This window comes from Alligator sinensis, unplaced genomic scaffold, assembly GCF_000455745.1.
Source record: "Alligator sinensis unplaced genomic scaffold, ASM45574v1 scaffold1213_1, whole genome shotgun sequence".
Taxonomy (NCBI): domain Eukaryota; kingdom Metazoa; phylum Chordata; order Crocodylia; family Alligatoridae; genus Alligator; species Alligator sinensis.
The window spans coordinates 630339-643652 of record NW_005842401.1 but is presented as its reverse complement, the minus strand read 5'-3'; the positions used below and the strand labels follow the sequence as shown (position 1 = coordinate 643652).

Sequence of the window (13314 nt, the reverse complement as noted above, 5' to 3'; positions counted from 1 at the left end):
GACAATTAAATCGGCCGGCGCCAAGGGGAAAAATGCTCAGAAGGCGGGGGGAAGGGGGTCCCCAGGGACAGGGTGGGTAGAGGCAAGGTTTTTGGGGGGGGTGGGGACAGGAAAAGGAGGGCACGGAGTGCAGGGAACGCACAAAAGGCACTCGAGCTGCAGGAGCTCAGAAGGGCTTCACCTGTTGGCAGCCCTCTTGAAAGAAAGAAAGAAAGAAAGAAAGAAACTATACTTTTAACTTTGTCAATAACAATGTGTCAGTACTTAAACCATAGAGAAGACAAGGTGAAGGACAACTTTTAACGTGCTCACTGTATTTTTGGCTTGAGCCATCATTTCATGGGACAAGTGAAGCAAGCAAAGTACTGTGCTCTTGGTGACACCTTTTCCCATGAAGGACATAGCATTTCCTCCCCACTCAACGTAAAAAGATGAGATGACCTGGAAAAAACAAAACAAACTATTACCTGCAGTAAAGCTACCATGAAATATACACAGTACAAACTGTTCTACAGACTCCCTTGAATTTAAATCATGACTAAGAAAAGTCACCAGCCTTTATCAAATATACATTTTCCTTGCATTTTTAGACATACTTTATCATTCTATTATAATAAGTTACATTGACAGAGGCTACCTTGTGATATAGCTATAACCTCGTGTTCAGCAACCTGCTCTTATCTTGGCTTTCCTTCATGTCTACAGTGACCTTCATTTACCTATTGTTTATAGACCTGATAGAACTTTTGTGTTTTCAATCCAGTCATTATTTATCTTCTTTTCTTTTTTTCTTTTTCTTTTTTGCCAAATCTTGTATTAGCGTACTTAGAATTTAAATGTATTATTTTGTTTAAACATTTTTGATTTTTAACCTTGGAAACCCTCATATGTAATTTGCCAAAACCTAGGCCCCAAATAATTCCAAGTCTGTCTGATTAATTTAGTATTTACATGCTCTGATAGGATAATTCAAAGTGGGGAAGGAGCACAAACCTGCCTCACATATAATTTATGAAGACCTGCATACTTTTTAGTTATAGGAGTCCTTTTAATATTTTCAGCTCTTAAGAAAAGTCCCTTGGACAGTCTGAATTCAATATCCAGGAGAAACTGGTTGGCTGCATCATAATACCTGTGTGAAAAATAGCTTAAAGGTCTTTCTTTAGTTGTTGGCACTTTGTACACTATAAAGGACGGTCATTTTGAGCTGTTTATTGCTACTTGTATGAATTGAAAATCTTTATTTCATACAGGAACACCTGCTGAATAGCAGCAGTTACAGTAAGCTGATGTAACTGTCTGGCCAGCGATTGTTAAAATATAACAAAACAAAAAAAAAACCTATGTAAATCAGACCTAAATAGCCTGCTTAAAATATGTTAAGAACTGCATGTAATGGAATGTATTATCCCCCAAACCACGGCTATTACAACCTATCCATTCGTTTCTGTTTCTCACCACTCCATGAAACAACTCTCTATCAAGTTATATGTTGTATTCAGTTGACTTTAAACTGCATAATACATAATGCAGATAGGATCTTATCAGGAGGATCTCTACTGCCTATTTCCCAGCCGTTATCTGAAACCAATCTCTTTAGCAGAAAACCTTGTTCTTTGCAATAGCATCTATAATTTGGGTGCCTTTTTTAATTTAAAATCCCATCTGAAGCAGTCAATCAAGTGGCTCTAGCTATTTTATTGCCATTTCAAAAACCTTGCCATTTCATCATAACTCAGTTTTTCAACACTTACTTTACATTTTTTGTTTCATCACAACAACTCGCAGTTAATATAGAGGTTACCAAAAATCTCTACTGAGAGCTAGAAAAAGCATGGAAAAAAGTATATATTTATTCTGAATCTTTAAAAGGGCAATACCTGATGTATTTATTTTCACTCTATTTCATAACCTGCAACAAGATCAAAATGTTAAAAATCTAGCCTTAAGTCCTTTATATGTTATAAAATTATTTAAGAACACTAGGGTGCTGGTAAAGTTGTACTTTTGAAGAGAAACTAGAAAAATAAGCATAACATTTTCGGCGTACCCACCATGAAAGCCTCTTGTTAGTTCACTGAGTTTTCCCTATGTTACTTTAATCTAAGGTGCTGAGAGATGTTCATTTAAAAGGAGTGATGGGATCTGACCCTTGATACTAAACCTCACAATCCTGGGCTCCCCCCTAAACCACCAGCAAATTGAAAGCTGGGTGCCTGACAGTCAAATTGACTGTCAGCTTGCTTTAGGACCACACTAGGGCTCTAAACAGCAGCCTAAATTTATCAATCCAGGTGTTCCTTTTTTGGAATCTTTAAAAGGACATCTGCTTGTAGACAGATACAGTGTGCATGTCTGTGTGTGTTCATAGTTATAAAACTATGTTTTTATAACTAAGTTTTATTTTTTAAATACTCTGGCTTATACACCCCCCTATTATTTGGATTGATTTCTTAATTTTTAATTTTGATTAATATTTGTCTTTACAGACTGGTTTCAGTAGCTAGCCCAGAAGACTAATAATGCATGTTTTAGTTTTCAGCTGATGTCTTTTACTTGAATGAGGAGGTTACCTCTCCCTATTACAAAAACAAATCGTTACATAACCATTTTGAACAGTTATATAGCCAGAATAGTCTACAATGACATGAAAGTAATCTTCGTTTGAATTGAGCAGATTTCAATTGCTCTGAATGAAATTAATTTTGATATCACTAGTTATGATACTCTGAAAATGACATATGAACAATAAATATATTTTGCATAGACTCTCATTTAAGATCATAAAGAATTCTCAATCCGACATTATTGAAGTCAATGCTAGTTTTGCCATTCACTTCAAAGAGAATGGGATAAGGTCCAAAGTGCACAGATGGGAAAGATTATGGCATATCTTCATGCGTGGATAACTTACTGGCTCTCTCAAAAGTCTAGTACAAGTGCCCAACATGCGCACACGTCATAAAATCTTCAGAAAGGGCACCACAGAGCATAAAAACACTGCACTCTTGTCAAACACAAAAATTAATGAAATATACAATTTTATGGACAAATCTGTTTCATTCCACCACAGAAGTTAATTGTTGATTTCTAACTGGCTATATACAATATTACAATGTTCCTTCCTTACATCTTTTAACTTACACACACCCAAAATGTCAAGTTCACTAATTGCACACATCCGTTGTTAGGTTTTCAGAAAAAACCAAAACAATCCCCCCCCCGCCCCAAAACACCACTCTTAAACCAAATTACAAGTAAAATTTCCCAAAACGTATATTTCCCTCAATAATATTGTATTCACAATATTAATATTTTGCCTTACGATTGTTTCATAAATGACCAAATGACAGCATAAGCAACTTACCTCAAGAAGACCTGTTAAATATTTCATACAAATTGTGAATGATTCAGTTGTGACAGAATGTGTACTCCAGCCTGGGAATGCAGTAACGTGAACTATTCCTCGTAAAGTTCTCTCCAGAGAAGGAAGTCCATAGAAGTGGGGTGCATTTGTTACCCGTAAACACTGTAGCAGTTTCAAAGCCAGCTGTGTTCGGAAACAGTCAGCAAGTTCCAAGCCCTTTCTGTGGCCATAGACATAAAGCAAAAATGTCAGTCAACAATATAAAAGTTTCCCTAATCTACAATTATTCAGGTTACTAATGATATCTTATTGTATCTGTAGGTGTTCTATTAGTTTAGGTGTCTGAATCATGTTGCCTTTTGTATATGGAAAAGTGGAAATCAACAACTCCAGCTTTATGTTATTCGAGTTCTGAAAGCACAAAATTTCATATATCATCATATTGGGACATTCATTCAACTTAAAAAAAAATTACTGCAAACAGAAATGTTAAACTAAATAACCTGTTCAGTATAAGTGAAAACAATTAAATGCTTTATAACATGAAGAAAATGACAAAGCTCAATGGACACATTTAAATTCATTCTAAAATCAAAGTGTCAGAGAGATTTCCTGTAGTTATAGCTTCCAAGCTAGCAATCAATTAAAAATTGTAGAACAGTTTGGACCATGCTCCCATTTATAGTGACACAATTTTCTAATCCTTCTTTTTCAGACGTCTTGTTCATTGATAATGATATGAATAAATGAACCAGAGAATAAAACAACACTCTGAAGAAGCTCTCTATGCAAATGTGTAATTAGATGGTGATTTTAATTATTTTCAGTCATATTTTTAGACATATTTTGATTAAGAGCCCTTGCACATATACTTAGGCAAAATAACGAGTTTAGAAATCCTTAGCGTTTAGGACAGAGGTGCCCAACACGCATGGCATGGTATGGATACACTTGTATGCATGCCCAAACACCAAATGTTAAATCGGTGATTAATAATTTCAAATACTATAAATTGATTATAAGATGAGGTTTTCTCCCCAATCAGCATAGGGAAAAAAAGCCTTACATTTGCATACAAGGAAACCCCATTAAATATATTGCATACTGTTCAACTGCTGCTAAAAGCAGCATGCACTCACTAACAGAAACCAGCTATAAAGTTGATTAAATGTAGCCAACACTGAGCATGTTATAGAACACACATGGCTCATATTGGGCAAACACACTGAATGGAGTAGGAGTGGGAGCGTTTGTGTGTTCGTTCCTTTAAAAAAATAAAAATTAAAAAAATGGGCGGGCATTCCCTCCACAGGGAACTGGCACTGGGGCTGGAGGTACTGCAACATCAGGCCAGCACTGGGAGAGCCAGAGCCAGTCCTGGCACACTTACCTTGGTACCAAAAATGTTTGAACTAAGCCAAAAAGGCTAACACGTTGATAGGAACGTACCTCAAAGCTAAATTAGTGAAGCCGGTATGAATAAGATATATGGTAGTGTCCACTGCTCATTCACCCTTAGCACCCATTCTCTTTCAAGTTGTGGTGAGCCACTACACTGAATACATCGTGATTTCTTCTTCATTACCACATCTGAGCTGCAACTTTCTTTCCCATTTCCAGTGATTCCTGTTTCTTCATCAGCCTTAAATGCTTGGCACACATCACCAAACGGTCCAAACAGTTCACCCAGAATCCCTTTGTCACTCCCTCTCTCAGCTGGTCACATATGATTACTATGGCCCTGCCCTCCATGAGGTACAGTCAGTTCATGTTGTCCTGCACCTCATCTCCATATACATTTTTGGAGGATCCCAGGACTCCTGACAAGAGCATCTGGTTCCAGTCATGAGTGAGAGGCTAATTAACACCTGGATCCTTTGAGGATAGGGAGGGGGTATCTGGAATACACAAATATACTGATCAGTGCTAAGCTGTGGGGTCACCATGACTTGAAATGCTATTGACTCTGTGGGGGCCCAACCTATACGATAAATCATAAGCCTTTTTGGTTTTGGACTAATATCATTCATAGTCTGTACTATACATAAAGTAGGTACAATAGTGCTTAAAAGTATGTTTATGGAGTACCTGTACTAAAATTTGCATCAGTTCCAAAAAAAAGTAAAATTAATCAATTCTGGATTAAGTCTATGGGTACCCATGATAATTTGCATATTTATTTCAAAGTCTGGGTTTTCAAATTTGCCCCTCACTTCCCTGTGCTCAGGAAAAGCAGAATCTGACAGTAAAGGAAGGTAGTAGGGGCTATAGGGGAAGAAGTTGGGAGAGGCAAGGGACAAGAGTGCCACTTGACCCCCACCCCAGATTTTTTTTCATGCTATAGTGGGAAACAAATTCAATGCAATGCTCCAATAACTAGATTAAATACCTGGAAAATTATAACAAATTTACAAATTTTCCATATATAGAATCTAATTTTGGGGGAGTTGTTTTATATTCTGGGTCACCTTGCATTCAAGTAAATACAGCAGTATCTTTTAGCTTGATTCTTGAAGTTTAGTAGATTTGTTAGTTATAACTATTAAGTATAGAAAAAGTAGCCTAGATTTGATACAGGGCCCTTCAAAAAGTGTTCATCATTTCAGTTGTTCACATGTCTGTCTTTACATATATAACATAATAGAAGAAAGGTTTACAAAGATTAAAACAATATAAATTGGTAAGAAAGTCATAACAGATAACCTAAGCAACTTGATTCAGTGTACCAATTTCACTGAATTTTAGGTAAAACACTCTCTATCAATTCCTAACATTTTTAATTACAGAAATGTTGTTAATGCTAACATATATACAACTGCCTAAGAACCTCATTCCAACCTATAGAAGTAAATAAATGGAAATGTTACCATGACTTTCATGGGCTTTTCAAAATATAATCAGCTCTATTTCTGACAGAGCTGAGAGCATAATTGCAAAATATCAGTATACAGAAAGTTACCTTATTCCACCTACTAGCAATGTACTACTGATATTTTTAAAACTCGCATCGAGACAGACAAGACATGTCAAAAAGGCAGGCTGCTGTTAGCCAATTTACACAAAAGTTATTAATCTTGTAGCAATAAGATAGTTTAAAATAGCAGCCAAACCTGTAAGATAGCAGAACTCAGAATTTCTGACTGATTTAGTCAACTGTCTTTTCATTTGAGTCTGTTCAATGTTAAGTGGTACCACACATGTTTATGCATGTCAGAAGTGTGAAAATCTTTTGACCTTATGAGCAATGCAGGACTCGTTAACGGCCTGGATGAATGGCGTGGGGCCGGCCCCACAGGCGAGGTCAGGCCCATGCCCCCTCCACCCCCAACCCTCCATATGGTAGATCCAGAATACAAGGTGCCTGCTGCAACCAGATCTGGATGCAAGCCACATGTGGCACCCATTCTGGTTGGTCCAAAGCAGATGCTGTGTGCAGTATGGGTCCTGAACTAGCTGAAGGAGGCTCTGGACCAACTGAGCTTTCTCTCCACCTCCTGGGACCAGCATTGCCTACTGCACCTGCCCCAGAGCAGCGGGAGCAGGCGCTGCATGCAGCCTGGATCCCAGACTAGGGAAAGTGCACACCTCAGGTACTGGATCCAGCATAGGGGGCAGAGAGAGGAAGAGGAGAGGAGTGTTCAGGACTGGTCCCATGTAAACCAGCACCAGGAACCAGATTAGGTGGCTCTGTAGGCTGGATCCTGTCCATGAGCTACATCTTTGATACTACCAATGGATTTAGTGGGAAGAGTGCTTTTTTTTACAAGTCCACACAGAAACTAAGCAGGTGCAGTATTCTCATATGATTACAGTTGCATTCTTGACACCCAATATTTTAAGGGTTTCTAGCTACTATACTCCCAACTCCTGCCTTATATGAACAGATGCCTTTATACTATACCTGTCAGTAACTGACATGAAGCAGAATAGCAAGGTGTTAGAGAGACCAATGAGTTCTTTCTCCAATCGTTGCCTGATTGTAGTCTGTACATTATCTTTTTCATCCTGCACCTGGGATTCTGGTTGCACAAGAAGATCTAGCAATGAAGTTGGATTCTGAAAAGAAGAACCATGAAAACACTCAAACATTGCAAAATGTGTTTCCTAGTACAATAAACAATCTATTGAAACTTTTCTATTCAACTGGTAACAAGTTATGATGAAGTCTGAGGATGTAATTGACAGGTATTACTTTGAAAACCAAACCAAACAAAAAACCAAACCGGAGATTAATAATTTTCTAGTACTTTGGTATCGGGCTAACAACACTCCTAGGGAAACTCTGGGAACCTTGGCTGTTCCCAGGTTATTTTTCTCCTGAAGTGGCCATTGTTACTCTGAGAAAAAGCCTGAACATCTGTGCACTCATGGTTTCTCCTGGGAGAGCAGCAACTCTCAGGAGAAAATGAAGTCTGTACAAAGTCTTTTAAGTATGGTTTTAGTATGGAAAACTTGTTCTGATTTTAAAGCATAATATTATGTATTATGAAGTAATATGATCAGAAAATATATAGAGAGTTATGCAAGTTCTTTTACTGTATTGCAACTCTGACATTACACACAAACACACAATCTGTACATTCGTTCGCGCACGCATACACAAATCAAAACACTCTTCAAACCTTTATCTGCAGTTGGTTTCATAGATGGCATTTTGTACAGTCCACAAACAATACATTTTCCCACGTATATTCTTACATTTTTAAGCAGTGTCTCCAAGATCCATTTTAAATGATCCACCTCCAAACTCCTCCTCTGTGCCCTAAGCAACTTGCTTAGAAAACTTATGACATCTGTCAGAAGCTCCTCATCTTCTGTAGAAGCTGGGAGAACTTGCAGAAACCTTCAGTACAAAAGAAGTTTATCATCTATAGGTCTCATGTTCATGTCTAAAGGACATTACTGGAAATACCGAGTTCCACTAACATGATATAAAGTACTTACACATAAACAGACGTACTGAGCTCTGCATAGGAAGTGTTAAATTTAGATATCTGAACAGGACTAATGATAGGTCAAACTTCACTAATTTAACTACTGGGAATAGTGCAGCTGTAAATTATTTGACTTTTTTTTCAATAAAAGGGCAGTCATTTGCATAAAAGTTTTCTTTTAAAATAAGTAAAACACCTAAATTACAGAAATATTGCTGTTTTCAAAATTTAAATGTTACCTACTTCACAAACAAAACCAGTCTTTCACATATCCTAAATTTTACATTGTGTGTTTCTTGTAACCTCCTCAAAAAAAAAAATCCTGATACTTCAACTGCTTGCAACAAGCTTCTAAAACCAATTCTTTTAGAAGGATATTGGCCTCAGGGTAAAGAAATATCTACAGTATTCCATTAAAAGGGGAAAAAAAATCATCATTTCCCCTCTTACATGTGCTCCTGAAGAACATTTTGGCAGCATTCCAAAATTAATTAGTCTGAGGCACGTAAATATTGTTGTAAAATCAGCAACACAGCATTAGATATTGCATCTCTCAGGGCGCATCTACACATGCACCAGACTGCGCAGTTGTTACTGTGCAGTCATTTAATACTTGCTTAAGCAAGCACCAAATGACTGTAGTAACCAGCATTACTACACAGTCCTGATGCCACATGAGTTTTTTCGTATGCTACTGCACCATAGTGTCGATGTCACAGTTCATGCCTGCTGACACTACGCTGCTGTAGTAATGAGCTACAGCGACATAAACGTCTCGTGTAGACATGCCCTCAGTCACCAAAATTATCCTGCATGTATGGAGGGGGAAAGAAACAGGACTCTCCCCCTAACCACTTTTACCTGCTCCACAGAGTGAGGAAAGGGCCTGGATGGTCCCATCATCCCATCTTTCCTCTGAGTAAACACATGGAACAGGAGCTCTTCCATTACTTTGGGGAGGATGACAAGAGCCAGAGTTCCTTGAGATCCATACCTCCATCAGTTCCCAGGATAAAGATGAAATACCCACATAATTCTTTCAGATCCAGCATCTGCCTTAGCATTGCAGTCCCCTAGCCACCGATATCTCATGCCTTCCCACTTGGGTTATTCACAAAACTAGCATTTTCTAAATCTTAAGAACATGACTTTTCAATCTAAATAATATTGTTTTAAATGTCTTCCTTTTCCACATAATATACCATTATGAGGTACTGCTTTCTAACTTGTTACATGCCTTGCATTTACACTTACCTGTTTAATGTTGTTTGCCAAGCCAAGCACTTCAAAGTGGCCCCACAAGAACCAGTGCTGAATTTTAAAGCAAGTCTGTCATTTAGAATATAAAAACTCATCCTAGTGACAGCAGCCCTAACTTCCCTGTGGGACACTGCTTGAACAATTGAATTAAGACAATCCTGCAGTCCACTGGCTGTGTGTGTTATCTTCAATGTGAAGATGTCTTCTGAGGATAGCTTTAATGTGTCTAAAAACCTGAAAAGAAATAAAGGAATACAGTGACAGTTAACAACCTGAATCTCTTTAAATGATTTCAATAGGCACTGATTTAATCATTTTCTTCCTACTTCTAATAAGCAAGTAAACTAGAAGCCTTCTTAGGAATTAGTTTTAATAATTTTTTCTTAATAACCTTTTAAACCTTCAGTGATTTATTTGCTTGTTTTTAAATGCTGGCTCTTATTAGGAAGCTATTTGAAAGACGATGCAGAAACTAAGTATACGATGCAGACACTTTCCCATTACACAAACACTATTTCTGTATTCAGCAGACTACATAAGAAAGGAATTTAGTTTTTATATTTACTTAAGGACACTCAGAATAAATAAGACTAGACAGAACACAAAGCAGTATGCGTGATGGGAGGGGCCATGGGGGGAGGTGCATTTGTGTTGAAGGTTTTTTGGGGTTTTTTTTTAGTAGCTCTGAGTTTTGTTTCAGGTGTCTTAAAATAGATGGAGTTTTCAAGAAGAATACACTCTTGTACAACCCAAATAAATCCTTAATGATCTTAACTCGTCTACTGACCTAAAGCAGCTGTCTATGCAGTAGCCCATTTATAATACCCAGTGAAAGCACTGGTTCCTTGGCTGAAACTAAATCAATCTACTTATGTATAATGTCAATCAACTGCAAGGCCCCCTGACCTTCCTCCTCACATTCTGATTCATGCAGAGAGTGGCTGGCACTCAGATCACCCACCCAGTCATGAGCTGTCAGGCAGACCTGTGGTGACCCTGCTGCCACAGTAGCTTGAACAGCCCTTGGACTCTCTAGAGCTGCTCAAGCAGCAGCACAGACTCCAGGAAAAATGAATAATTTGAAGTGGTGACACCAATTATTCCAGACAATCAACATTCTACTGTACTATTTTGGTGGTAATTTTTATGGTATGGACATCTCAAAAATGAACTAAAAACCAAACCCTTTCCACACATATTTGACCTTTTACAAGATGCTACCACAGAACGATTACTTTGTTATGCTCCCAGACAGCTCAATCCAAATGCATCTCTGGTTACACTATATCACCAAAAACAAAAGGATTTGTTTCTCCTCTATTCATAGGCTTGGAGCTAACATTATGGTCTCAAGGTGCCTAATAAGAGATCTTATAGTAGATGCAACTTGCTAAATTCTCTAAAGCACAAAATAAGGCTGAAAAAAATCATCATGATACGAATGGATTTATATAATGAAACAACTTCTACAACTAAAAGTGCTCACGTGTCCCTTAAGTACAACTGGGCTAGTTAAGATCTGCAAAGTAGGGCTGGTAAGCCAGTCAACTGACCAGTGGAATAATGTCAACTGACTGGTCAGCTGACCACATTCTCCCACATGGTCACCCTACCATTAAGCGATACGGGACTTCCGGAGCTACTACGTGCTGATGGAAGAACCAAAAGCAGCATCACAGAAAATCTCCCACTGGCCGTCTGCTGCGATTGCAAGCATCTCCAAATGCAAGCAGCAAAATACTTGAAGAATTAGTCTCCTGCTAATTTATCGTAATTGCATTTTAAAAACTGACTTTTGTCTTTTTATGATTGCCACATGTATTTTAAAAGTTTAATTTAATTTGTTATTTTTATAATTGTCGTCTTGAATATACACACACACATTTACATCAGCCTAACATAGACAGTTAGAAAAATTCATTACAATTTTTTTTTACAATTAAATGTTATAGTCACCTGTTATTGTGAAACCAACTTTTTTGTAATTAGCATAAGAACCTACCTACTAAAGACTAAGTTCTCCCTCTTCACAGTTCTAATAAATTAATGCTTAATATGTTTGACCATTACCTGATAATATTTGAATGGTCAACTGACCAACTGTTTTTGATTGACCCCACCCCACAGTCATGAACCTACAATATTTTGAAGTGTTTATGGAATGTCATGGATGTTTTCTTGAATTTGTTTTACTGATGCAATGTATGTAGTCTTTACGTATAGGTCGCATCAGGTTGTATTTAGCCTTATCATTATGGCTATATGAATTGTGGTATTTGTTATTAATGTAATTTTTGTGTTTCATGTTTTAGCCAAACCCATTTAGGTAGGGCAAAGAATAACTTAAGCATTCTCCCTTATTCACACATGAGAGAAGTGATTATCAAAAATTAGCATAGATTCTGGTAGACTTGGTTTAAGGCCCTGCCAGACCATGATGAACTTACATTGTAAGAGACCTGTAATCACCTAGCTACTCAGGCTATTCAGGGAGAGACATTTCTCACAATGCAGAAATTAAATGAGAGTCTGTAGCCTTGGGATCCCTGAGAAAGGATGTAAATATTTTTCTGGTCATAGTTAGATCAGGAAAGACTTCCCGTCTGGTAAATAAAACACACCTTCAGGGGGCAAGAAGTTATATGCATAGTATGGGCTCCCCAGGAATCTAGTGGATAATGTATATAAATGGCAAGATAAGAAACTATAATTAAGCCTTGCCATGAAGTGCTTTGGTGCCTCAGTCAGAAAGCTGGATATTCTAGCTGACAGGAGAAATTACAGGAAACCTTGACAGGAAGGTCAGAGGCTGCTTTTTAACCTGCTGAGCTAAGGAAAAGCTGCATTCTTAGGTTTAAGATGCAGTGTAAGACCAAATTATTGTTCTAATATGTCCTTGTTTACTCATATATCTCTGTCAATATTTCAACAAATGGTTACTGATTTCTTTTATTTGCTCTTGGTTTTATAATAAATCTTTTCATCATCTTTTATAACTTACTATCATTAGTAGTAAAGGTGATTTCAGAGCATTTGACCATACAGAGAGGCCTCTTCCAAGAAAGGGGGGGACTGATTACTTCTGAGCATGCAACTAAACAAGAGTGTGATTCTTCTAGCTGGCAAAATTCCCTCTGCTAAGAGCTATCAAGACCTGGGTGAGGCAAGAAAAGCTGCGGCACCATGGATCAGGGAGGTGGTCTATGAAGCACCTGTCTGCTCTCAGTGGTTAAGCAGCAGGCAGTATAGAAGGGTTTGGGGCTGAAGGGCACGTCTGAAGGTGTGAGGACACTCTAGGAGCATCTCTCAAAGACGCATCTGAACATATCCAGGTTCAAGGTATGTCACACTAACTGCAAAATATTTTAAAACATTGCAAAACAAAGCACATTTAAAAGCTGTGTTAAAACACAATTCAAAGATACAAGGGACAATTTCTTGAAGAACTAACATGGTGCTTACTGTCCATAAAGGAAATAGTTAAGGAATTTTTTTTGCAAATAAATGTTGATCTATTGTTACTTAAAATGACACAAAATGCAGAAAGAAGCAACTAAAACCAAGAAAGAGGTGACAATACCAGAATTTGTGGCTTTCAGATTTAATCTGCTTTTACTGAAATCAAAGGAGTCTGCTCATCAGTATCACTAGGTGTAGAATTAGGCACTAGATTTTGTGTGGAACTGAAATCTAATAAGCTAACAACTCATGGAAGTATTCCCTACCATCATCTGAGATACGATCCTTTTCATT

General features: G+C 37.7%; 1 protein-coding gene across 1 annotated transcript in view; it reads right to left on the bottom strand.

Annotated features, from left to right (window-relative positions):
- The window catches only part of RTTN (rotatin), a 147871-nt gene that overhangs the window by 69851 nt on the left and 64706 nt on the right, over window positions 1–13314 (bottom strand). The window contains exons 24-28 of the mRNA XM_025211349.1: window positions 9556–9795; window positions 8066–8210; window positions 7269–7423; window positions 3368–3587; window positions 313–441 (exon numbers count right to left, since the gene is read on the bottom strand). Of these exons, the coding sequence (XP_025067134.1) occupies window positions 313–441; window positions 3368–3587; window positions 7269–7423; window positions 8066–8210; window positions 9556–9795 (889 nt within the window). The remainder of the gene's footprint in view (window positions 1–312; window positions 442–3367; window positions 3588–7268; window positions 7424–8065; window positions 8211–9555; window positions 9796–13314) is intronic.